General features: G+C 41.3%; 2 protein-coding genes across 10 annotated transcripts in view; one reads left to right on the top strand and one right to left on the bottom strand.

Moving 5' to 3' along the window:
• The window catches only part of FRY (FRY microtubule binding protein), a 424,070-nt gene that overhangs the window by 397,499 nt on the left and 1,585 nt on the right, over positions 1 to 24,986 (top strand). For 5 of the 6 annotated variants that reach the window (XM_043477466.1, XM_043477462.1, XM_043477461.1 and 2 more), the window contains 10 exons: positions 1,888 to 2,088; positions 2,645 to 2,806; positions 5,572 to 5,738; positions 7,150 to 7,339; positions 10,654 to 10,803; positions 11,951 to 12,049; positions 13,839 to 13,922; positions 20,396 to 20,413; positions 22,487 to 22,597; positions 23,972 to 24,174. In XM_043477466.1, coding sequence (XP_043333401.1) covers positions 1,888 to 2,088; positions 2,645 to 2,806; positions 5,572 to 5,738; positions 7,150 to 7,339; positions 10,654 to 10,803; positions 11,951 to 12,049; positions 13,839 to 13,922; positions 20,396 to 20,413; positions 22,487 to 22,597; positions 23,972 to 24,174 — 1,385 coding nt within the window. The remainder of the gene's footprint in view (positions 1 to 1,887; positions 2,089 to 2,644; positions 2,807 to 5,571; positions 5,739 to 7,149; positions 7,340 to 10,653; positions 10,804 to 11,950; positions 12,050 to 13,838; positions 13,923 to 20,395; positions 20,414 to 22,486; positions 22,598 to 23,971; positions 24,175 to 24,986) is intronic. The other variant, XM_043477465.1, reaches the window with a different exon arrangement.
• ZAR1L (zygote arrest 1 like) overlaps positions 5,732 to 24,986 on the bottom strand; it is an 83,723-nt gene continuing 64,468 nt past the window's right edge. Inside the window, exons 2-7 of one of the 4 annotated variants that reach the window (XR_006271131.1) lie at positions 17,734 to 17,848; positions 12,433 to 12,534; positions 11,417 to 11,504; positions 9,934 to 10,115; positions 7,675 to 7,792; positions 5,732 to 6,395 (exon numbers count right to left, since the gene is read on the bottom strand). Coding sequence is in view for 2 of the 4 variants with exons in the window: in XM_043477470.1 (XP_043333405.1) it covers positions 10,007 to 10,115; positions 11,417 to 11,504; positions 12,433 to 12,534; positions 17,734 to 17,848 (414 nt within the window). In the remaining 2 variants the exon portion in view is untranslated. Of the gene's footprint in view, positions 6,396 to 7,614; positions 7,793 to 9,933; positions 10,116 to 10,200; positions 11,505 to 12,432; positions 12,535 to 17,733; positions 17,849 to 24,986 lie in introns of those variants that run through there. The other 3 variants (XR_006271130.1, XM_043477470.1, XM_043477471.1) reach the window with 3 other exon arrangements.

Genomic DNA, 24,986 nt, shown 5'->3' with positions numbered 1-24,986 from the left:
CCTCCAGCAAGACACCAAATATCATCCCTGCGAGGACAGCTTCCCTGACTCCCAGTTCCCATGCCTGACTGATTCAGGTCTTCACCTGAACTGTGGTCAGATCAACACAGTGGCACTCCGTGCCCAGTGCAGCACTCTCTGGCCCTGGATATATCTCTCTGCCAGCTCAGTGCAAGCCAGGTTCAGGGTGGGGGACTTCCAGAATTGCTGCCTCAGACAGTTCATCCAGTCCATCCATTGATTCGGTGCAAGAGAATCAGTTCTGTGCAATTGTTTCACAGTTGTACATTTCTCCCAGTAATTGTCACAATCCTTTTTCTCTGTTTTGTTCTCATTTTTCTTTACCCTCTTTATTTCTTCAATACTGTGTTTTCTTTTTCTTCCTGGAACTCTTGCCTCTTCCACATTTTTTTCATTCTTTCCCTGAAACAGCTGTTTTAAAATACCAGCACAATAGTAAGCCTTCTCTACCAGGAAAAAAAAAACAATCATTTGGTGGTAATGTATCACAGAAGTTACAGATAAAAGGTACAGATAGAGCTATAAACTATAGAAATCAAATACTGAATTGTATAATCAAACAGTCCTAAGGATAATCATAAATGGGGTGAATAATGATAATTTCCACATAATATCCAGAATATGTTCAGGATTCTTACCCGTTGCCTTCCACCATGAATAGCCAAAACAGACTTTTGAAAAGCTAAGCATCTATTATACCAGAGATCTGTGAGAATGGTAGGCTTTATTTTATTAGGAACCAGAAAAAAATAGACCCATAAAACCAGAGGGAAAAACTCATTAATTTTAATAGTAATTTACATCTCTCCCTGAAAATTATATGATTATGCTATTTACTGAGCTCTTATCAGAAAGTTTATTTCAGTGAACCATCTGTGTTTCAAATGACTAATGTAAATGATAAGATTCTGTGCTAGATTGTATTCAGATTACTAATCTGTTTGGTTTAGGTTCAAATTTGCTCACCAATGGGTGAGTAATATTTCTCTTGCTTTATTCCTGGAGAGAGAAATAAAACCCAGATTTGTTTTTAGGGGGAAAAAATTATATTCAATTAAATAAACTTACTTAATATATGATAATTTGTAGAGACAATCTGAGATATATCTGAAATCTTTCTGTAACACTCTACCTTGCCACTTAACCCAGTTCTCAGTGCACATGTACAATTCAGCAACAGTCCTTGGTACCAGGTCAATCCATCCAGGTCCAGGGAGCGAACTGTTTCCTGTGTTGGGACAATTATTTAAAGATGAGCCTAAAGCAACACTGAAACCTTGCTGCTCTGGCCTCTGCATCGTGCATGATTGTCTGACTGTGCCCAGCTGCTCTCTGACACCCTTTAACTCTGCATTTTATCTGTGAAAACTGCTGTGGCAGAAACAGGCTGGAATGTGTACCTAATGCTCTTCGACTTAATACCAAGAAGGTGTGGACTATGCCACAAGCATAGCCGTTACTTTGTTCTCTGGACAACAGTACTAAACAGTGGGGGTCAGGGAGTGGGTAAGGAACACCTCTGTTGAAGTTGTTCTAATAATAACAGTCTCTTTCTGATAGCTTTTTGTTAACATGGCTCTTTAAGAGTACCCCCAAATCAACTTGTAAAACAGTGTTACCCACTGTGCCAAAGAACAGTGTATGATCACATCTATCTGACCTAACACGCATTTAGGTGAAAACCAGTGTGCCGTTTTACTACTCTTCACAACGCGTAAGCAAAATCATTGGTGCCCATGTCCGTGAGGTGAGGGCTTGAGAGTTCATAATGAAAATATTGATGCTAAGCTATGACTGATCAGATGTGTGAAGCTGTACATGCGGGAGAATTCTGGCCTTAAAAAGCACCTGACGGTGTGATTTCAGGGCGAGAGTATGGACAACTTCAACTGGGGAGTCCGCAGGCGTTCTTTGGACAGTCTGGACAAGTGTGACCTGCAGCTGCTGGAGGAGCGCCAGCTCTCAGGAAGCTCTCCTAGCCTCAATAAAATGAACCACGAGGATTCTGACGAGTCCTCTGAGGAGGAGGACCTCACCGCCAGCCAGATCCTGGAGCACTCTGACCTCGTAAGTAGGAACTCTCCACCTCTTCTTCCCAAGAAACTGGGAGACTGCTCTTTGTCATTCAGGCAGCAGGGCAGTTTGCAGTTGCAGCTGAAGACACTTCCCACAGCTGCCAAACTCAAACCTGAGACTGTCGGGTGGAGCCTGATTCTAACCAGCTTCTTCTCTGGAGGGTGCAAGTGGAGACAATTGCTGGGCGTTTCATAAGCCCCGAGTGCCGTCAGATTTGTTCAGGCCTAGATTTTCCCTAAATAACTTATTATGCTGAACTCTTTCTTTGGAAAAAAAAAAAAATTCCTTCAACATCTGAAGTTTAAGGAAATAAGACAGACATTTTGATGGGGTTTTCTGGAAAGAGAAGGGGTCTTTGTGTCTCACAGTGCTGGGCCTTGCCAGCTGCGGTGTTTAAATTCTAATGACAGTGAAGTATGTATTAATATGTTCAACAGTTAGTACCTGTCCACTAGCAACCAGTTTGTACTCTTATGTAAAAAGTAATCAGAGCTTGTAAAGAATGGGAACGTCACACGACATTGTGTTTCCTTTGCTTTCTCAACAGATCATGAATCTCTCTCCTTCGGAGGAGACTAACCCCATGGAATCACTCACAACCGCCTGTGATCTGACCCCTGCTGACCCTCACTCCTTTAACACCAGGATGGCTAGCTTTGATGCTGCTCTGCCTGATATGAATAATCTTCAGATTTCTGAGGGTTCAAAGGTGAAGAGATTTTTGGCAATTGTTGGTTATGGTTTTCCTTCCAAAAAAAATGTATTTCCAATTTTCTGAGCATTCTTAGTGGGTTATAAGTGAAGGGACTATCTTTTATCTTTTTCTTTTCTGAAATAGTTGTTAGTGCCCCTGAGCCTAGGTTTTGAAGTTGCTTTACTCTCAAAAGACCTAAGCAAGCCGTCTTCTTGTTGGTTGAAAGAGATTTGATTTGAGGTCCTTTTAAGATGAAACGTTTGCATTTTCCATAGAGCACAAACACTGCTGATTAATGGCAAAACAGATGTCTGAGATGGCTGAGACAGGGAAACTGATGTTCTTTGTCATGACTTTTATAAAACAATCTGTTAAGTGAGGTGTGGGTGTATTCATAGATTGGAGGAAATTTTTTCCAATGTAGGAACCAATTATACAGGCTGCAAATTGATTGCATTCTTGCCTTTTGTTGGGCTATCACAAATTTCAGTATCAATCACAGTATTATGCACAAAACTGTCTTAATCGGCTCTGGAGAAAAGTAAGTAATGGATAGAATTTCCTTATTTAAAAGGTCAGCTTTTTAGAAAAACCTAAAAATGTGTATTTCATCTAAGGTTTATTTTATTGATTTGCATAAGCCATTTTGTCCATAAAACTATCAACTTCCACACTGTGTTCACATATGTACCCACATAAATGGCCATTAGTATAGAACTTTATTTTCTTATATTAGACATACCAAAATAGCCTATTGCTATTAGGATTAAAGTTTTCTTTATCTTAGAGTTTGGTTATGGACGGCTAAGTTTAAAAGAGAAAATAGGAAAAAATACATAGAAAACAAATTTATAAAAGTATATTCTTTCTGATGCTTCTATAGAAAAATATAATACTGGCTATTCTGTATCCTTATACAGTGTACTAAATATGCATATGAGATCTAGCAAAACCTATATACTGTAAACCAAGAGCAACCAACCAAACTGCAATCACATAAAAATATTGAAGTTTAAAAAATCATTATTTCTAAGACTTCCCCATTACAAAAGGACTGTGACCAGGATTCTGAGAATTAGCAGAATCCTTTTTTAGCCAAAAAGGGGACCAGAAAGGAAATCTGTCTGAGATTAAAATGCCAGAATCTTTGAAATTAAACTTCATGGAAAGGACATCACAAAATAAATGTGAAGTTATTATTAGCATTTGTTATTTCACAGTCTTGCAATAGTCAACTTTTCTATTTTGAATGCTAAGTTATATAGATTTCTCATACAAAGCACTGCCTAAGTAATAATATTTTCATGGAGTCACACAAATCTATCAGGGCAAGGCTGAGTTTAATTTCTGAAAAGCTATCTCTGTTTTTTACATCAGCTGGGCTGCTGCAAAATTTGATATATCTGTGATGTTAGAAAGAGAAAACAGAAGATGTTTTTATAAGATCTCAGCCTGTCCCTAGTAGATTAAGTTTATATACATTAATAACCCAGACCAGTCAGCAGTCTCGTTGGCACCAGTCTAATTTTAAACAGCAGGAAGAGACAGATATGGATAAGCCCCTGAAATTCAGTATTTATAAGCAGTTCCTTCAAAGACATGAGATAACCTATTTCCCTAACATATCTGTAAACATTCCTAATTTCCCTATTTAATCCTAGCTTCAAAATACTAAAGGAGCAGCCAGATGTCAACCGTGGTAACGCTCTAATTCATATGCCTATTTTGCCCTGGTTTTGTCTTTGTTTTAAGAAAATGACTCACTGAACCACGTACACATGCTTTCTTCCTCTCCTCTTCTGTTCTGTGGTCAGGCTGTCTTCCTTCCTCTCCTGAAGAACAATTGGTCCTCCAGATGATTTCCCTCTGGCCGGGGTTCAAGCCCAGCCTCTTTTTCCATTTGACCTGCCAGTCTCTTTCCTGCCTCTCAGTGGTCCCAGCTCTGCCGCCCTAGAGCCGTCCCATCTCCCTGCTCATTCTACATTTTACAGCAACGCAAGAGATATGTGCTGCCTTCAGGGGACATTCCCAAGAGTGAAGCATATATGTATGTGGAGCTCAGAGGATGTTCAGTAAGGAAGGCCTGTCAACGAGGGAGGCTCAATGAATAGCTCTGGGTCACTCATGGGCATGGCAGAGACTTCAGGAGCCTTTACTATGCCAGGCACTGATGATTCTAAATTCTAGTTTCCATCAGTAACATTGGACATACTACAAATTATATAATATACTGGAGAGTTAACTCCAGGTAACTTGCTTTAGAAGACTGGGCTTGTACAACAAAGAGAGCTCTGAATCCAGAGATAGGTGTCTCTCACCCTGGCTCTGGGTCTGATTACATACCTGGTATTAGGCATGACCTTTTCCTGTGTGGAGAGTTCCGTGGACGGAGGAGCCTGGTGGGCTGCAGTCCGTGGGGTCACAAAGAGTCGGACACGACTGAGTGACTTCACTTTCACTTTCCTGTGTGGAACATCGACTTCCTCATCTTTGGAAGTGGAGGTCCGACCCAGGGGGTCGCTTCCAAGTTTAGCATTTATACTCCTTAAGTGTGGATCAAATATGGTAATCTTCTGAGAGCTTCTTTGGGAACTCTCTCAGAAAAGGCTGAAAAGAAGATAAAGAACAGTGCTTCAGAGAATTCTTGAGTTCGGTTATACAAATTGACTATGCTGTAGCTAGAAGACAGATGACCCCAATTTCCATTGTTCTCTGGATTTCAGATTTGCCTGTGGATATCCTTACATGTTGGGGGATTCTTTTCTCTCCTTTGCTCCCAGGCCGATGCTGTCCAGGAAGAGGAGGACGCCACTGTGCAGGAGGATGACCTTTCCAGCTCCATCAACGAACTCCCGGCCACTTTCGAATGCAGCGACAGCTTTAGCCTGGATATGACTGAGGCAGAAGAAAAAGGCAACCGAGCGCTGGACCAGTTCACTCTTGCCAGGTAAAGGGTGTACATGGCACATCATACTGGGTTCACTCTAACTCCAGTTTAACGTCAGGCTTGTGCCTCTGGGACGTCCTCACAAAGGAGTCCAAGCTGACATGACTTGGAAGGTTGTCAACCAGTGAGGAATCATTCAGCTCCACTGTAGGGCCTCATGCGGAACCAGAAAGGCTATGCCTGTAGGAACTTAGAGCCCTGGAATAATAATATACTCAGACGCTCAGTCATGTCTGACTCTTTGTGACCCCATGGACTGTAGCCCAACAGACTTCTCTGTCCATGTGATTTTCCCAGGCAAGAATGCTGGAGTGGGTTGCAGTTTCCTTCTCCAGGGGATCTTCCTGACCCAAGGATCGAACCCACGTCTCCTGCACTGCAGACAGATTCTTTACCACTGAGCCACCAGGGAAGCCCTAAAGCCCTGGAATAACATAAAAAGCCAAAAAGGAGCCCTTAGGGACACGGTCCACACCTTGTAAGCTTTGAAGATAAGCAAGCTTGGCAAGGCTTAGAAATGGAGTTCTTCCCATCTTGAGTTAAAAGACCAGAACAAGAGTCCTTTGTAAGCTACATACCTACATTTTTTTTTTTTTTTGTGGGTGGCTTTCAGCTTCGAGACTGACATTTCTGAGACAAGTGAGATCTAGTCAGAGACTATAAACAGGAAACATATAAAGGAATAGATTAAAAACAAACAAAAACATTAATGTGGCATCTAGAATAAATCACAAATAATGCTACAGATCTTCAGGAGAAGAAAGTCAGAATCCTAAAATCACTCCTCTGAACACTGCTTCTGACGTGGCTAGACAGAGGCTTTCTGTTATGGTGATGCATATCCTTTTGTCAGAGAAACAGCTTAGGGTGATACCTAGAGAAGAAATGTTGACTTTTCAGTTCATTTATTTTTCCTCTCCTTTCTTTGTTTCCCTCTGTCTCACTGTGAATTTCTCTTCTCTCGTTTTCCTTTCTCTGCCCTGTTTCTCCTAGTCATTTATGTGTATGCACCCACTATTACTCTCCCTCCACAAAGGAAAAGTGAAAAGATTAAAAATTTTTCTCATTTTTTTAAAGTGAAAAATGAAAAAGACTGAAATGGGTCAAAGCACAGGAGTGAATGTGCCCTGTGTCTGGGGAAAGGCCAGCAGGAAAGTGAGGGTTAGTTGCTGAAGGCTAAAAAGCAGTCCCGTATCTGTATAAAGGAAATCATAGTTGGGGAATCCCAGAAATTACAGAATTCTAGAGGTGAAAAATTCTCTTTTCTAGAATCAGAATCTCGAGACCTCTGACTCCCGAAGCAACCCTCACAGGAGGAGCAGGCAGGAGGGGTGCCTCGGGTGAGAACCAAAACTGCCGGCAAAGGTAAGGAGGACGCCATTCCTGACTTTGTCGTCTGCGTTTTTTCCAGCTTTGGGGAAGGTGAGAGGGGAGTGTCACCCCCTCCCTCGCCCTTCTTCTCGGCCATCCTTGCCGCCTTTCAGCCCACGGCCTGTGACGACGCCGAGGAGGCCTGGCGCAGCCACATCAACCAGCTCATGTGTGACTCAGACGGCTCCTGTGCTGTGTACACGTTCCACGTCTTCTCCTCCCTGTTTAAGGTATGCTGCCCGCAAAGGCTCCGCGGGAGCCAGCTGGCCTCGACCTGAGCGGGGAAGCACTGGGTTTACACTACACTTTTCCCTCAGTTTCCTCTGACTTCATCCTTTCTTCCATTCATCACGGAGACATTGTGCTCGGTGGTTCAGGCCGCTGGGACGTGATCCTCACTGGTCCCTCTGGCTTTCATTGGCGTCATTAGGCCCAGGCAGGCAGCCAGGCCTTCAGGACCACAGAGGGTATCTTCAACCAAGCCCATTCTCCATCTCTTCTTTCCACTCCGACCTCTGCTGTACCTCCTCCTTCTTCGTTGCTTTTCCCTTTTATTCCCACTCACCATGAATTCCTTCAACCTGCCGGCCTGTGACACTTTTTGAGAGGTTGATTCTCTTGAGTACATCATGAGAAAAGGCATGGTAACTTGTGCTGGATGGAGGAATGGGCCCTCTGACCACCTTCAGGAAGAACCATGGCAAAAGGGGGAGAGAGAAAAATAAGGAATTATGTGAAAAGTGGAAAAAATGGGATTATCTGCTTTAAATAATTTCAAATTCAGGAAGCCATAATTTAGTTAATATAAAAGTAAAGTCAGTTTTTGAGCCTGGAGGCCCTTCCATTCTTGAAGGAGTGTATACCAATAGTACTAATAGCTAGTGTCTCCATATTCTCTGTTATTTGTGCAGCCCACTCTCAAGTTTTCCAGTTTACTTTTCATGAGACCTGTCTGAGATGAACTGGGGGCTGGAGGGACTGCTAGCCTTAAAGCAGGAAGCAATGAGCTGCTGAAAGATAAGAATCCAGAAACACCCTAACATTAAGCCAGACTGAAATTTAAAAACAAACTCTCCCAAATCTACCATTTGAGGTAGATTTGTAAAGATTCAGGAACAATGTAATTTACTGTTCTAAAGTCTGTTTTTAAGTAATGGTTAATCATGTGTATTTAAGTTTGGCTGTTGTGATCCTGTCTTACTACAGTTACTAGACTGCACGCTCAACTTTATAGTCCCGAGCAGTACTTTTCCTTCTGCCGAGAACCATCACTTCCTGTTTTCCCTCAGCTGTGCTCCCAATGTATACAGATCCCTGACGGGGCGGCACCTCCATGAATGAGGCCTTCCTTTAGTTCCTTCTCCCCCTGCACCCCTGACCTGGGACCCCAGGCGTCTGTCACACTTGGTTGGAATTACGTGTTTAGGTGTCTGTCTCCTGCGGGCGAGGGCAGGCAATGGTGTCTTGCTTTGATCTCAGTGGCTGGCACCGTGGCTCACATGCAATAGGTGCTCAGTAAATGCAGTAGGAAAAAGACTCTTTCAATGTAAATCTCAAATGCACAGTTTCCACCTAATGCCAGTACAGCAACAGGCTGTCATGTGAGCTGGGACATGGGGCTGGGTACTGGGAGGAACACTGGAGTTTGGATTTTTTTTTTTTTTATCAGTTGACTGGATCAATTCCTAAGACATTTATCTGCAATAATAATAATACAAATTGTGTTTCTCCTATTTTTTTTAATATTACATTTTTCTTTAAGAACTTTCTCAGCTACCATCAAATGCTCAGTGATTTGAGAGCAAAATCGCTGTTCCAATATGCTGGAAATGAAACACATTTCAGACACACAGTCTACTGTTCTTTCATCACATCCTCACTGGGGCTGTTTACTTAGTTTCCCAATATTTCCCTGTGGGTCTGGACACCACGTTTCCCTGTATTTGGTGGATTCTGGACAGAGTAGAGAGGATGTTAACTGCAAAAATACTTTGCTTTTAAAAACAAGGAAGTGGTTTCTAATGGGCCAGCAGGGACGGTTTTCCAAGTGTCTCCATCAGTCTGTTTCCTCCCTGTGCTCCTGGGTTAGAATATTGTCATTTGTGTGCACAATATCACCAAATCACATGCTGTTTTTATATGGAAGTCATGGGTGGCTCTGAAGTTCCCAGCCTCTCAGTCCAATAAAATGTAAACCCAGGTCTCACCATATCCTTGGGTGAGAGAGAAGAACCCAACTTCTTGGAGGACCTGGCTCCTCCTCCTCACTCTGCCAGTCACCTGTTAATAGCTCTGTGATACATGACATTTCCTGCTCCTCTCAGCTGCAGTATTCTATCAAGTATTTTAAATTGCACATAAAACTAACACCACCATAAGACATAATGTTATGCATTATGACAAGATTCTCAGATATATTAAATAAAAATAATATGCAGCACGGTTGGCATTTTTATCTAGTATAACTGATAAGGAACCAAGAGCCTGCTGCTGTTTGGGGGACCTGCTAAGTACCCCATAGCAGGGCAGAGCGGATTTCTCGTGGATTAGATTCTCCAACTCGAAAGGTATGAAATCTCTTTGGGGAAAGCCAATGCCTAGAATTATTTTTTGGTTAGATATTTTGTTCTTTTTGTTAAAAGATATTTTGAGTTGGAAGTTGGGGCTAAAAGTGTTCTCATTTTGTCACTGACACAGGCCCCGCGAGTCAGATTCTTCCTAATTACGGTTTTTCTTCAGGCAGTATAGGAGGAATAGTAACGTTTACAAAGCATTATCACTTATGGAAGGGATGTGAACTTAGAACCCTTACTCCATCACTTACTGTTTGCATGATCTCGAGTCCTCTGACCTCTCTTAACCTCCGGTTCTTTACCTGGTTGTGAGCACTGATGAGGTTACATGTGCAAAGCTCTCAGGGAGACAGGTCCCACACAGAATTTACTCTTTCTTTCTTCAGAGACTTTGTGGCTCTGTTTTAGTCCTCCTGTCTCTAGGAGCTGTGATCTGGGAATGATAGAAAGGAGTCATATCTCATGACCTTTTTCCTCTCACCCACACTGAAGTAATCTCAGAACTTCTCACTCATCTAACAAACATGCTAGGCAGAAGATTCTGGCTGGCACTGGCTATCAGCAAAAAAGCAAAGCAGCACTTATTTAAAAGATACATGGGCATCCACACATTGGGAAATGACATTTTAGAAAGAAACTTTGTTCACACTGGGTGATTATTCACTTAAGACAGTCACTCTGTTCCTATCACACACACACACACACACACACACATTATTCACTTAAGACAGTCACTCTGTTCCTATCACACACACACACATTATTCACTTAAGACACTCTGTTCCTAACACACACAGACACACACACACTATTCACTTAAGACAGTCACTCTGTTCCTAACACACACACACACACGCCACTACATGGAGGACCTGTGCTGATTTGACATTTTCCTAAGAATTAAAAAAGTTTTTTCCTAGTGCCTAAGTTAAAACATGGCCTTTACAAATAGTGATTATGTTGCCTTTCAGAATATTCAGAAAAGGTTCTGCTTCCTAACCTGTGACGCAGCCAGTTACCTTGGCGATAACCTCCGGGGCATCGGATCCAAGTTTGTCAGCTCTTCCCAGATGCTTACCTCCTGCTCTGAGTGCCCCACGCTCTTTGTGGACGCCGAGACCGTGAGTATCCCAGGCCTACTCCCATGGTCAACGGCCTGCCCAGCTGACAGTGTGGAACCTCAGGGAAGCTCGTGTGCAATTGCAGTTTGTTGGAAAGACACTTTGGTGTTTGTGAGCAGCGCTGTGTGGTGATGGGAGCCCCAAAGGCCTGGGTCTGCACAGGAATGGCTGTGCGTGGCCAGCCGAGGCCGTCACTGCAGGAGATCAGGAAGAGACCCCCCCCCCAACCCCCCAGCCCTGTGCCCCCTCTGTGTCCATGGTGCTTCTCTCTGATGACCCTAAAGGCTGTGAACATGGTGCGCTAACCTCTCAGAGCAGCCCTAGCCAGTCCCCATGATGCCAGGCCAGCCAGCCGGATGGGTCCCCAGAGGCACCATGTCATCACTTTCTCTTCTTCTGAGAGACCACCTGCCCTCTTGCTGGATTCATCCAGCCCCACTGCAGATGATGAGTTTGAAGGATGATTAAAATAGTCGCTGGCTGACTGCTGAATCGTGACTATATAAACACAATGCTAACCTTCCAAGACCAGCAAGCTTTCTGTAGGGGCGAGGGGCACCTCTTTCCATCCCCTATGCATATCACAGAACCATCTCATCTGCTCAGTACTTACTGGGGTTTAGAGACAATGAATATGTGCTTCACTTCTGAAAGTCTCTGAAGAGTCAGTCTTTCCAGGAACTTGATTGGTGGTTGGCTGTCTTGTAGCAAAGAATACGATATGAGAAATCTTTCTATCTTAAATGATTTAAAATGCAAATTAAATAAAAAGACCTAGGTGGAGGTCTGTCTTCACATTTCCTGGAGTATTACTGGATGAAGACACTGGAGTCCATGCATAAAATGGATGTCGATTCTTAATGCAGGCTTCTGTAGAATGCTTGTTAAGATTTGTCTGTCTAAACTGATATGGGGGAAATGGGTATCTTCACAGGAAATTTAAATTAGCAAGTCATATTCAAGTGCAATTGCTTCTGAGAGTGGAGCAAAATTACAAACTGTACAGGTTATTAAAACAGATGCCACCCCCGACACACTCTGTATTACATCTAAATATACTTCTCTTTTCTCTCTGTGTAGCCATGCCTTTGTCTAGGTGTCTCTCTGGAAGTTGTTTTAATACAAATTATTTTCCTGTCTTTATTAGCTCCTTTCTTGTGGACTTCTGGACAAGCTCAAGTTCAGTGTTTTAGAACTGCAAGAATATTTGGATACCTACAACAACAGGAAAGAGGCCACTCTCTCAGTAAGCGTCTGTGTCTCTGTGCATACAAGTTTCACTAACACTGAATGAACCCAACCACCATGAGCTCTTGGGAGGGGATGTGAATAACACAGGAGAGGCTCTTTTGGGAGAAGACAGACTTATCTAGTCTTCCAACTTAATGGTGGTAGAACTATCAATAGTATGGATTATATAAAAATGATACCTACAAAAGAGAAATTTTTCAGCTTCCAATTTTAGCCCTATAATTTTTCTAACCAAGAAATTGGGGAAAGTGGGTATCTGTTCAGTGTATCACTTTATCAACATTATAACCTCTCTTTTCTCAGAAATTTATTAATAAAATTGTTAATTACGTCCTTCCAGTGTTCGCCTCACCCAAAACTGGTTGAGATGGATCTCACCTCTCTTCTCCACCACCCTCAGTAGCTGTTTCTCCCCATCACCGTGGTTTCTCTTGGCCTCAGCTCCTGCTCTTTTCTTCCTCCTTCCTTCAAAGATGTAAACTGTAAAATGTCAGACAGAAGTGATTCAGAAACCATCCATGCAGACCTCCTGATTTCCAACAAATACTTGTGTGTAATTTCCAGGGAGCATTTCCCATCGTAGACCAGGCACTATAAAAAGATCGTGGATTTTGAAGTCAGATGGACTTTGAACTCAAACTGCAGCTCAGTTTCTTAAGGGTTAGTAACCCTGGATAAGTTACTTAACCTCCTGTCATCTCAGATTCATCATCTATAAGACAGTGTGATATGCTATAATAGTCACAGCAGCTGTCATTTTCCTGAGTCCTTTTTATATATCCAATAATCTGGTAAGAGTTATCTCTCAAATCATGTAATGCTTGCAACTACCCTGGGAGTTGCTATTATTATTCTCATTAGCTAGGAGGTAGAAAAGTGGTTATCTAAACCCAGGTCTTTGGGATTCAAAGGTTCATGCTGTTAACTACAACTCAATGTGGCCTTTGAAATAGAAATAGTGTATGTAAACCGCCCTGCACAAGTACCTCACACACAGAAGACATTCATCCTTAAGTTCCTGGCTTTTTGTTTCTTGTTATTTATTTCCATGACTGTCAAAGAGAGAGTTTTGACATTCTGCTGCAGAAATTCCCTTTGTCTTCTATTTCTGTGGCTCTTTCACTGTCAACTGTTTTCCAGCTTCTCAGGCATCAGATAATAAAAGTAATCCTTTAATTCTGGTTGGTGAACAAGCCAGTCTTTTGATGTCAAGTGTGAGTTTCAGCTCTTCAGTGCTAGTGTTTTCTACCCAAAGGTTCCTTTCACATCTATACTAGTTACTATTCTAGATAGTTAAGCTGGCAGAATCTTTAAATAGCTGGGCTGTTATTGTAAGGTCTTTCTTACAGTTAAGACCTGCCCCATAGAAGCCGCCTCAACATAACAAAGCCAGGCTGCATGGCCCAGGCTGGGCCAGCCTGGGAAGATGTACTGGCCCTGTCTCCTAATCTCAGGCATATGAAAGGTTTCTAACTGTATGTGGATTTAATTTATACAAACATTTGGAGTGGTGTAGTGACACTATTTTTCAGGGTAGGTACATCACAACAATAACGTGATAAATGTTGAAATTTTAAAATGGCCATCTCTGAACCCATATAAATGGGTATTTTAATTTTAAATTGTTAATCTTTAACCAAAAACTTTCAAACGGTCATTGCAGCAAAATTTTATCTTATTGTGATTAGAAACTTAATCTATTTTATTTTCCCTGACAGAACTGATGATAAACATAAATTCAGACACCACTGAATTTACCTATGTCTCTCTCTTTCTGACAACAGTGGCTTGCAAATTGTAAGGCGACATTTGCAGGAGGATCAAGAGATGGAGTAATTACCTGTCAACCAGGGGACTCAGAGGAAAAGGTAATAAACACCTGTTAGAGTTTATCTTTTCTGTGCTGACTTTGTGTGTTGGTTTTGATATACCCAAGAAGCGTGGAACTTGAAAAAGGAAGAGGGAGGAAGCATCATCCCATACATTCACACGAGACCTGTACAGTAAGCAAGAATGACATTAGAGCCAAGCATGATGGTGTGTTGATGGAATTGGTGAAGGAGGGTCTTCTTTTTGGAAAAGCAGAAGTATAAAAATAACCTTTCTGCTGGACACTAACTATACTAACCATTTTCCTAATAAAACTGTTCCTCATTCAAAATATAAAACCAATGTCACAGGGCAATTATCTTTCAATTAAAAATTTTAAAAAGAGGAAAAAAAAATCATTACTTCTTCACTGAACCACTTAGTTCTTTCAGTGAAGAAAGTCTCTGTTGACCTCTCAGCAATCACTCAGATTTTTCTTCTCATTTAGATCTGCTTTAAATACACACCTCAGTCCAGCTGGTTTATCAATGTGTGCCACCTTGTAAAGGAAACACAGCAGAAAAGCGTGAGGTCACTCATTCTATAGTTACTGCCAAGTGGCCCCCATGGTGGGTACAACAGTGAATTCTGCCTGGGTAGAGCTTCTGATCTATTCAGGGAGATGGACGTAAACAGTCATATGTGTGTAAACTGTGACAAGTGCCATTAAGGATAGGTGAGAACAGGGAGCTATGAAAAGATATAGCAGAGAACCTGGCCTAACGAGAGGGCAGTTCCAGGAAGGCTTCTCCACAGAGGTGCCATTCAGGCAGAGATCTCAGCTCTGAGCTGGAGTGCGCTAGGGGCGCGGGGTGGGGGGCAGGGGCTTGGCGAGCTTGCAAAGGCCCCGAAGTGGCAGGGAACATGACCCTTTGCGAGGACTAAAGGGAGCCTGTGGCAGGGCAGGTAGGAAGTGACCAGGAGAAAAGTTGCAGAAGCCAGACCATGCAGGGCTTGGGTGCTTATCCTGACATCAATGGGAACCAATTAAAAGTTATTAACAGGAGGGGATGATTAGATTGGGGTTCTCTCACACTCCTGTGGAAACAGACGTAGTGAGCAAGCGAGGATTCGGGAAGACAGGTTAGGAGGCTACTTACTGGCCAAGGCAGAGATGTCAACTTGTAATTACACTATCACATCGAGAAAAGCATGTCAGAGTGTGGGGCCTTCAAAGGATGAGAAATCATCTTCAAGGTGAGCTTTGTGGAGAAATGATGGTGTTGCTCCATTTAAATATTGATCTTATGTCCAGAGTTGGTGGGAGATTATTTTTCTAATTAGAGCTACCATTTGGCTTCCATTCCAAAGTAAAACCCAACAAATGTTTGACCTCAGAGCACCACTTCCTCCAGTGATTTACTCCAGCTCTCTTTTTTAAGTCAGATGCTCTGTCTTCTGGAATAGTTTGATGTTGCCCATTATTCTGAGCACTCTTTGCATAAGGACAGATGGAAGCAGGGATTAGGAAGTAAGCTTTCACTTGAAGAATCTATGTCTGGGGAAAATAAAATTATATCTGGATATAAACTGCAAAGTCAACATGCCAGAAATTACTCCATGTGTATATTCTATTTCAGAGAAGTGTGGACTTTGTAGAAGGATTAGTGCTTACCTTACTAAACCTAGCAAACTCTTGAACAGTTAGAGGTGTCAGTTGGCCAGAGATGATGACCATGTACAGACAGGCATGTGAAGTCTCCTGACCCCAAGGCTTGACCCATAACGCCAAACTGATTTCTAGTCATTCTTAACAGGTGACAAAAGTGAGAAATTACTGTGGAATTTGTGGAAGAGAATATAATTGTTTTCTAGATGTTGATATTTTCTGATTTTTTGTCTGTTCTCAGTGTAAAGTTGTTACATCAAATTAATGAGGAAAGTTTACACTTAGGTAGCCTATAAGCTATAACCAATTCACAGACATGTTTTATTCAGCTTGTACAAGTTTTTTAATTGACTCAACATTTTAAACTTGAAACTGTTCACATATACCCTCAAAACAGCATTTCTGGCATCTCTTAAAATAGAAAAAAAACAAAAAACTAGCAACACCAGGCCTGCCTTCCTAAAGTGGCAGCAGTGACCTTGAGCTGGTGGCTCTCCACCATCCTTGTGCAGTGAGTTCCTGACCCTGCAGGTAAGAGCCAACCATCACGATGTTGTTTTCTTTATGATAGGAACATGAGCCTCTGTACCTAAAGCCCCAAAATGGGGAAGTGAATGCCAAGTAGAAAGGGTTGTGCCTTTAGAGAAAAACGCGTGTTCCTCTTTGCTGCTGTGAGAACCATCTCTGTGTACTAAGACGCAAGCGCCAGAATGCTGGGCTCCCTCCTGGAAGGAACCTTGGAGGAGGATTCCTAGTGCGTGTACGAAACAGAACAAACTGTGCTCCTGAGAAAAGTGCTTCTAATATGTGAGAAGGATTCTGGAACAGAAGTGTTTTTTTGTTTGTTTGTTTTTTTAAGGCAGGCATGATTAGTTAATACTTTAGGTTACTGGGTGACTACAATACCAGTTCTAGAATGAGGCACAGCGCACAGTAAATACGATGTAAAACAAGGTGGGCGTGTGAGTCCCAGACATGGCTTTACCAGTGCTTTCTCCGCCTGTGCACATCCTGAAGACAGACACATCTCTACATGACTTAAAAGCTAGCATTGACCTTTCCGTTGCCCGTGGAATTCATTGTGGAGTGGCTTCTGGGGAGTTGAAGTTCATAGAAACGTAGGTCAGAGTAAAGCATTGCAGCTCTGGGCTCTCCAGGCCACAGCCTCAAGCCTTCAGTGAATTAGCACAGGTCAACTTCTGGTTCTGCGGAGCTGGCCCTAGGAAAGCTGCAGAGGTCATCGCTTCATCTGCTGTAAGTGATTTTAGCTGATGGACATGGAATTTCACAGCCATTTCTGAGCACTACTTGAACACTCGACTCTGTGGACTCAAGTACAATAATTTACATTTAGCCCCACTACATTTTATCTTATTACATTCAAATCATCATAGAATCTTCTTGGACACTAACCCTCTTGGTTGTGTGTTTCCTATCCCTGCCTAATCCATGAATGGGAGAAGCCTGCAGCCTCTGTTCTACAGATTGAACAAGCAGCTAAATGTTGAACAAGACAAGATGTTTCTCCAGCTAAACTGTAACCCATTAAACTTCATCCTTCAGATAGTCAGTCATTCTCTATAAGGAATCTCTTTTCTAGACTGACTAAGGAAATGCCTCCTGAAGTGGAAGTTTTCTTGAAAAGTAAATACTTCAAGCTGTGCAATCGATATTAGAGGCTTAAACGTATTTACCTTTCAAAATTTTGGAAGATATTCATGACAAATGTCCAAAAGAACTATTCAATAAATGTAATACAACAGTCATCAATGTGCCAGAGCCAAGTGATATTAGCAACAGTGAGAACATATTGTTTCTACCTGCTCAGGAGGTTACAAGCATCTAGGTAACACAGAGTGGGCTTCCCAGGTGGTGCTAGTGGTGAAGAACCTGCCTATCAATGCAGGAGACATAAAAGACACAGGTTCGATCCCTGGCATGGGAAGATCCCCTGGAGGAAGGCATGGCAACCCACTCCAGTACACCTGCCTGGAGAATCCCATGGGTAGAGGAGCCCAGGGGCTCCTAGGGTCACAGAGTCAGACACAACTGAAGTGACACATGCAACACAAAAGTAGGAAAGCTTCAACACTTGGCTAGATTTTCTATATTCTATCGAGTTTAGTTTAAACCAGCGACTTTCAGAGATTAAACATGGTAAAAACCATAGCTAATATATCAACAGTAATACTGTGACTTACCTTCTGACATGTCGAAAGTTTCTAAGGGGGATGTTCCTTGTGGTTCAGTGATTAAGACTCCACACTTCCAATGCAGGGAGGGGCAGTTTTGATCCCTGGTTGGGGAACTAAGATCCTGCATGCAAAAAAAAAAAAAGAAAAATTCTTAGATTTTTCACGTAACTAGCTGTCATAAGCAAAGCACTCCTTTCAGAACAGAGTACAGAGAAACAAGAATGGCTGTGCTACTGCTGCCTAAATGTCTAGGCTTTAAAGCTACCTTGTCTATGATGGGTTCTTAATATTTTGAGTCAATTTTTCTTCTCATTTTGAGAAAACATACATCTAAATCCAGTTCAATAAATCAAGCCGTATCAGGTGTACAGGAACAGGGCTTAAAGAAAATCCGTGTGACCAAATAAAACAGTGACATTTCCACATTTTCAAAAGAATCCTGTATCACCAAAAACAGATACATCTGTAAAGATTTCTAAAGGGATTATTTTTACAACCTGGATACCAGAAAATATTAGCACAGGGTGGGGAAAAAGTTTAACATTTTCCTTGAAAGGCATTTTTCACTATCTTTTTGAAGCTCTAAATGCAAACTCGGTCCGAGGCCAAGGAAAGGATTTTTGAGATAGTAAATATCAATGCAGCTTGGACTAGCCTACCTAAAAAGGAGTGCATAAGAAGGACTTTGAGAACTGGTGTTCGTCAAGTTGGCCATCTCCCAAGAAACACAATTTTGTGCCCTGAGTGCCAGGTGGGAGGAATTTGTTGACAATGAAATTCCTTAGCACCAGGCTGGAGTCAGAAAGTCTCACTGGCCTTCATTGAACAGAGAAGATTTTCCTTTAGCTGATCTGACGACCTTCTGGGATTACAACCTTGTTTTGGAAACCAGTAAAAAGACAGAAGTTTCTTCACATAATACCCTGTAATTGCTCAGTACTTGCTTCTTTCCATGCTTCTGGAAAGTAAATTCCATGGCAGAAACAGTTACATGCTAAGGTGCTTACTAACATTTCAATCAAATTTGATGTTTTCTAAAAAGTCCTCACAGTGGAGACTCTGTACGTGTAGATTTAAGACTAGCCCTGTAATCCTTTCTTGTGTGACTGTCTTTCAGTAGTATGTAAGGTTTGGTTATAAAAGTGTCTAGCATAATGGTTATAAAGTTTTCTTGAAAATAGTAAATAACTTGCGTTGTATAATCTGTATCACAGGCTTAAAGATTTAAAAGGTATTTACAGCCAGGGTCAAAAAAACTACTCAATAAACTTGATACAGCAGTCATCAATGTGCCAGACCCACATGGTATTACTAGCAGTGAGACAAGAGGAAACCCTTAGAAGGCAGGGGGTAAGGGAGTTGGTACTGATGATGCTTTATGTTTGAAGATACTAATAATTTGATAGTTTTATTAATAATAATGATAGTTTTATGTTTTGAATACTGTACCTTATGTTAAGTACAACATATTAAACTGATGATAATTCAGGTTTTTTTGGAAAGAGTTTTAAAATAAGTGGTTTTTGTTATCGGTGATTAGAAATAGAAGATCCTTAAATATTTTGAAAATCCAGAACCAGATGTATTGACCCATAGTTAGAAATGGCCAAGTGGATTTTTTTTTTAATGTTCTGTCAGGTTGTGGTAATCTCTTACCACATACACAAACCTTCCCTAACAAGTCTATGATTACAATATGGTGACACCAAAAATATGATAGCTGTAGTTGAACATGGCCCAGGTACAAAAATTATATTCTTCTAGACTTAATGGTTGGTTCTAGAAGACTTTTAGAAATTCACTACTGGGAAAAAAATTATAAAAAATAAAATGCAAGGTTACTTGTCATAGCTCACACTTGTTCGGGAGGATGAAGACAACATTCAATTCTTTGAAATAATATCTAGCTCTCCTGTCAGAGGGCTTCCCTTGTGGCTCAGTTGGTAAAGAATCAGCCTCCAATGCGGGAGACCTGGGTTCAGTCCCTGGGTTGGGAAGATCCCCTGGAGAAGGGAAAGGCTACCCACTCCAGTATTCTAGCCTGGAGAATTCCATGGAGTGTATAGTCCATGAGGTCGCAAAGAGTCGGACACGACTGAGAGACTTTCACTCACTCCTGTCAGATATTCTCAATGTGTAAAGCAATATGACTAAAGAAAATGCCACTTAGATTAATTATATATATGCTAATTAGATAGTCATAGTTCAGTAGATATGGAGCCAAGCACATTAAAGACTTTGCCTTAACTAACATTTAGCAATGATTGTTTGGGGCGGTAGTTCTTCCAAATTAATCCAATGGCATCCTCACAGTTTTACTACATTTACATGTTATTCACATTTAAACACTAAAATCTTCAAGCAATACAAGTTTTCGCTTACTGTCTCCAAGACCAACAGAATCTAAAGCAACTAATCAAAGAATCTAAAGGATCACAAATTATGTTTTCCAATGACACATTTCCCATTAGAGCTTGTCTTAAACTGGACCGCTGTGCATGTTGAATGGGTACCACATTTGCAAGCATTTATCACGGTGGGGCGAGCGATGCTAATACTGCTGGACGGCTCTGCTCTTGAAGAGGGCCGTGCTTTCTGTTGCATGCAGTACACTGACCCTGTACTCTCTTTCCTTTCCTTTGTTTCCTGTGCCATGCTTGCTGTGTAGCAAATGGAATCTCTTGCAGTAAGTTAACTTTCTTTCATACTTTGTCCATTTAGGCATGGACCCATAACAAATCTTATTTTTACTGTGACTATTATATCTCTTAGCATGTTTTTCCCTTTTTTGTTTCATTTTCTTTTATTTGGTAGACTAAGACATGTAGTTTTTATTAGCATTCCAGGCTGCTTTCCTCCACAAATAGAAACTTATGTTGCTATGAACTCTCATGCGCTAGGTGGGGTATTTTTAGTAATAACTACCATTATTGGACACTTAGGAAAGTCAGGGTTTTCACAGCTGGGTTTCACCCTAACTTGTGAAAGGTAACATTCAGTTTTTAGATGATACTTTTTTTATCTGCGAGTCTCTGGAAGTTGTCTTTAATACCTGATTTTGAAAGGTTTCCACAAACAAAAGTTTAAATGATCGTAAAATGTTTTACTAAAACAACCAAAGACCTAATTTGCATTAACGAGTGAGTATAGCTACTTCTTTAAACTTAGGCTTGTTATAAGCACTGAGAGATCACATAAATCTAAGTAGAATTTCCCCCTGCCCTAAGGGCCAGAGAGAGAGGAGAAAGAAAAAGTCCATCCAGCATGGTCTTAACACGAATTGGAGTCATTTTTAAAAATTAGGATCAAACATATGTTAATACCATTAGTGGAATATTCTTCCTAAAAACCTAAATTTTAATTCTTGTCATTTCTCTCTTTAAAGTGATCTGGGGAAAATAATTTTAAGTCACCTCAGCAGCTGAGGTGACCTTAGCAGTCACCTAAGCACCTCAGCAGCTCTCAATTCTGCATTCTTTTAGTCTTATTAAGCTTCCCTGGTGGCTTAGATGATAAAGAATCCACCTGCAAGGCGGGAGACCTGGGTCAGTTCCCAGGTTGGGAAGATCCCCTGGAGGAGGGCATGGCACCCCACTCTGGTATTCTTACCTGGAGAATCCCTACAGACAGAGGAGCCTGGTGGGCTACAGTCTATGGGGTCACAAAGAGTTGGACATGACTGAGCAACTTTCACACACACTAAGAGTAAAAGAAAGGCCCTGTTTATCCTTACTTAACCACATTTGAATGGTGAAGTGTTGGTTTAAGCCACATATTTAACCCACTTTCACTGCTGACTGCTGAGCCATGCAGTTCTATCTGGTGAAAGCTGTCCTTTTCCTCTGGCAGAATCCCGTCCTCTACTGAGGAGCTAAACCTTTCTTGGGATTAAACAGGCAAAGTTTAGAAGCCATTAAGCAGATACGGCTTAAACAGTAGTCATGATCATTGGTGTTGGAATTACTCATGGTTTATCCTTACTTTACAGTACATGTACGCTGTATAATGAAAAAATTTTCAATTCCAGAGATGTCTATAGGGCTCAAGGCCCATTTTGTAGGAATAGTTTTTAAAAATTCTTTCCACAGAAAGTTTTGCATGCTTTTCATCATTTCTCCTTTTTGTAAGCACTTTGGGCCCTTTTTATATCTAATTCAACAAGTATCTGTTGAGCACTGAGTAGAAACTGTCGGTAAAACTGGCACAGAACCTTAGACAATCACATGACTTCTTCCTGTGTTTACAGACTTTAAGATCTGTGCCTGCACCCTGAGTGGCAGCCAGAATTGTCACAAGGAATCATCTCTCGAGTGTCTCCTGGATTGATAAAATTTGACACCTAGAACCACTTAATGTCATGCCTTTAAAATATACTTTTAATAAAAAGAAAATGTTTTAAAAGACATATAGCTTATAAAAATGAACACAACCACAGCTATAACACAACTGCAGCTGTAATTTGTAGATATTAAATCTAATAGACAAATATAATGGAAATTTGGCAGTTCACCAAGTCCCTTTATAGCTACTAATTCTATTTAGTAATCTTCCAGGATTTGTTTTATTCTATATTATACTGTGAGTTTCTCACTGATATTCACTGATTGGATTTTATTGTTCTGTGTTATTTAGAATGGTAACAGCTAGTTACGCTTCCTTGTTTTAAAAAGAAAAAATGTTAAGTCTCCACTAAGATTTCACTTACTATATAAGAATGATCCTTAGTAACTATTTCTTCCTACACAAATTCTCTCTTTAGCAATTGGAACTGTGTCAGAGGTTGTATAAGCTACACTTCCAGCTGCTGCTGCTTTTTCAGTCCTACTGTAAGCTCATCGGCCAGGTGCACGAAGTCAGCTCCATGCCAGAGGTGAGCCCCCCCACCCCCAACCCCAGGTCCTGCCATGGGCTCAGCACTGCTTTTCCTTTGTTCTCCCCGCCCCCACCCACCAGTTTATGTGTAATAAAATCACTTGAACATTTATAATCATTTCACTTAAGCACAAGTCTTAAAACACTAGTGTCTCATATTTATTTCCATGCTCCTTTGGTGGTGCCAGGACTAGGGTGAGGCAAGTGACCTACCTGGACACAAAATGCAAGGACAGCCTTGAGGATCCAGGGGAGGCCAGCTTGGCATAGTTCTAAGGGAGGTGCTCACCCTAGCAACAATATTCACACGCCTACAATATTTAAAACTTACCTAGATTTGAAATAAGAAATTCACTTTCAAGCTTAAAAACTGTGTGTCTAAGACAGTCTAACAACTTATATGAAAGGCTTATTAACCTCATTTAATTTTGAGCCCGGGGCTGGAGTGTATCATTGTGTCTAAGCAGCATCTGCGTGAAGACTGTCCTTGAGGGCTTCAGTTCTATAGCTTGTTCAGTGAGCAAGCTGGGAATGAAGAAAGGCAAAGATGTTGGGTAAATCAACTTCCCAAAGAAAACAGGCATCCTCAGTTTGCATTAGGAAGGGAAAAAAACCTTTAAATTCACATCTGTTCTTTTTTTAAATGCTCTTGAGGTCAAATTGCAATACAGCTATCTTCAACAGTACACTTGGGAGCACTAGAAGTGACATAGGTTCTCTTTATGACTTATTTCTTAATAATACAGGATCTTCTGGTTCCAGTGAATCTGAGGCAAAGTATCCTTACCTCTGTGATGAATACTAACATGACATTGTGATTTTTCCTCCTCTCCCTTAAAATTATGTCTTTCATCATTTCCAATGCATAGGGATAGGGATAAAAATTTATTCTTCAAACAGGTCCATGTTCATGATTACATTTATTGGGCACTTATGTGCCCAACTGTTTAAGCTGTGAGGTGGATAACATATAACATCTTCAGTCTCACAGCACTGAAGGCACATAAGAATCTATCTGCTTGACCGTGTAGTAGTCAAGAATGCAGAAGTGGCATCTACCCAGCTTTACCCAGCTCCCCTGCCTGTTCTTCTAGTGCATTTTACCTCTATGTGTGCCCTTCTACTTAAATAGAAAACATTAGGAGGAGTCAATCTTTTATACAAGGAGAGTGTGCCAGCTGTTGATACAGTTATTCAGTGCATACAGCCCCTTAGCCCTACATATATCAAGCAGTATAGTTCCATCAGTTCTGTTTTTAGTTTACTGAGATATTAAGCTTGTGCTTAACCAGATCTCATACAATTTTAATTGGGGATGTAAAATCCAGCCTTCAACTAAATATAGTAAAAATACTTTTTTTTTTTTTAACAGCTGCTAAATATGTCCAGGGAACTGAGTGACCTAAAGAAAAACCTGAAGGAAGCCACTGCAGCCATTGCAGCTGACCCTCTTTACGTCGAGGGGGCATGGTCCGAGCCAACCTTCGCATCCACTGAGGCAGCCATCCAGTCCATGCTTGAGTGCTTGAAGAACAACGAACTTGGCAAGGCTTTACGGCAAATAAGGGAATGCAGGTAACGCGACTATTTGTATTGTTGTTTCGTCGCTAAGTCATGTCTGACTCTTTGGCCCCATGAACTTGTAGCCTTTCAGGCTCCTGTGTCCATGGGGTTTCCCAGGCAAGCATACTGGAGTGGGTTGCCATGCTCTCCTCCAGGGGATCTTCCCGACCCAGGGATCAAACCTGCATCTCTTAAGTCTCCTGCATTGGCAGGCGGGTGTTTTACCACTAGTGCCACCTGGGAAGCCCACTAGTTAGAGATGGTTAAAAGAAATGCATGCCTAACAGTCACTTTGTCAGGGCTAGGGACTAAATCACCATGGAAGGAACATTGAGATGTTTATATAAATCCTCCTCAGATCCTTCCCACTACCATGACAGAAACATCAGGTTTCAGAAGTTATTGTCTGAAATATTAGTGTTGGTTCTAGTTATCTGTCATCTCTAAAATGTTTAAACACTTCAAAGTATGCTCCAAAATAATTTTAAAACTAATTTTTTGAATGTATCCTTTTGGGGACTTTCTCCCTATATTTTCATAGTATATTCACATTCACTGTAACCACAATGCTATAGCAAATAAATGTTTTAAGATTATAGGATTCCATTCGGGCTTTCTTTTTTTTTTTTTTTTTTTTGGCCACACAGTGTGACATGTGGGATCTTAGTTCCTCAACCAGGAATCAAACCTATGCCCCCCTGCAGTGGAAGTTCAGAGTCTTAACCACTAGACAGTAAGGAAAACCCCCTATTCTGATATTTTTACACTTTAGATTTTATCAAAACCAATAAAAATTAATATTCTAAAACTGATTATAGTGATGT

This window comes from Cervus canadensis, chromosome 9 (genome assembly GCF_019320065.1).
Source record: "Cervus canadensis isolate Bull #8, Minnesota chromosome 9, ASM1932006v1, whole genome shotgun sequence".
Taxonomy (NCBI): Eukaryota; Metazoa; Chordata; class Mammalia; order Artiodactyla; family Cervidae; genus Cervus; species Cervus canadensis.
The sequence above is the reverse complement of the archived record's forward strand: the minus strand, read 5'-3'. Positions and strand labels throughout refer to the sequence as shown.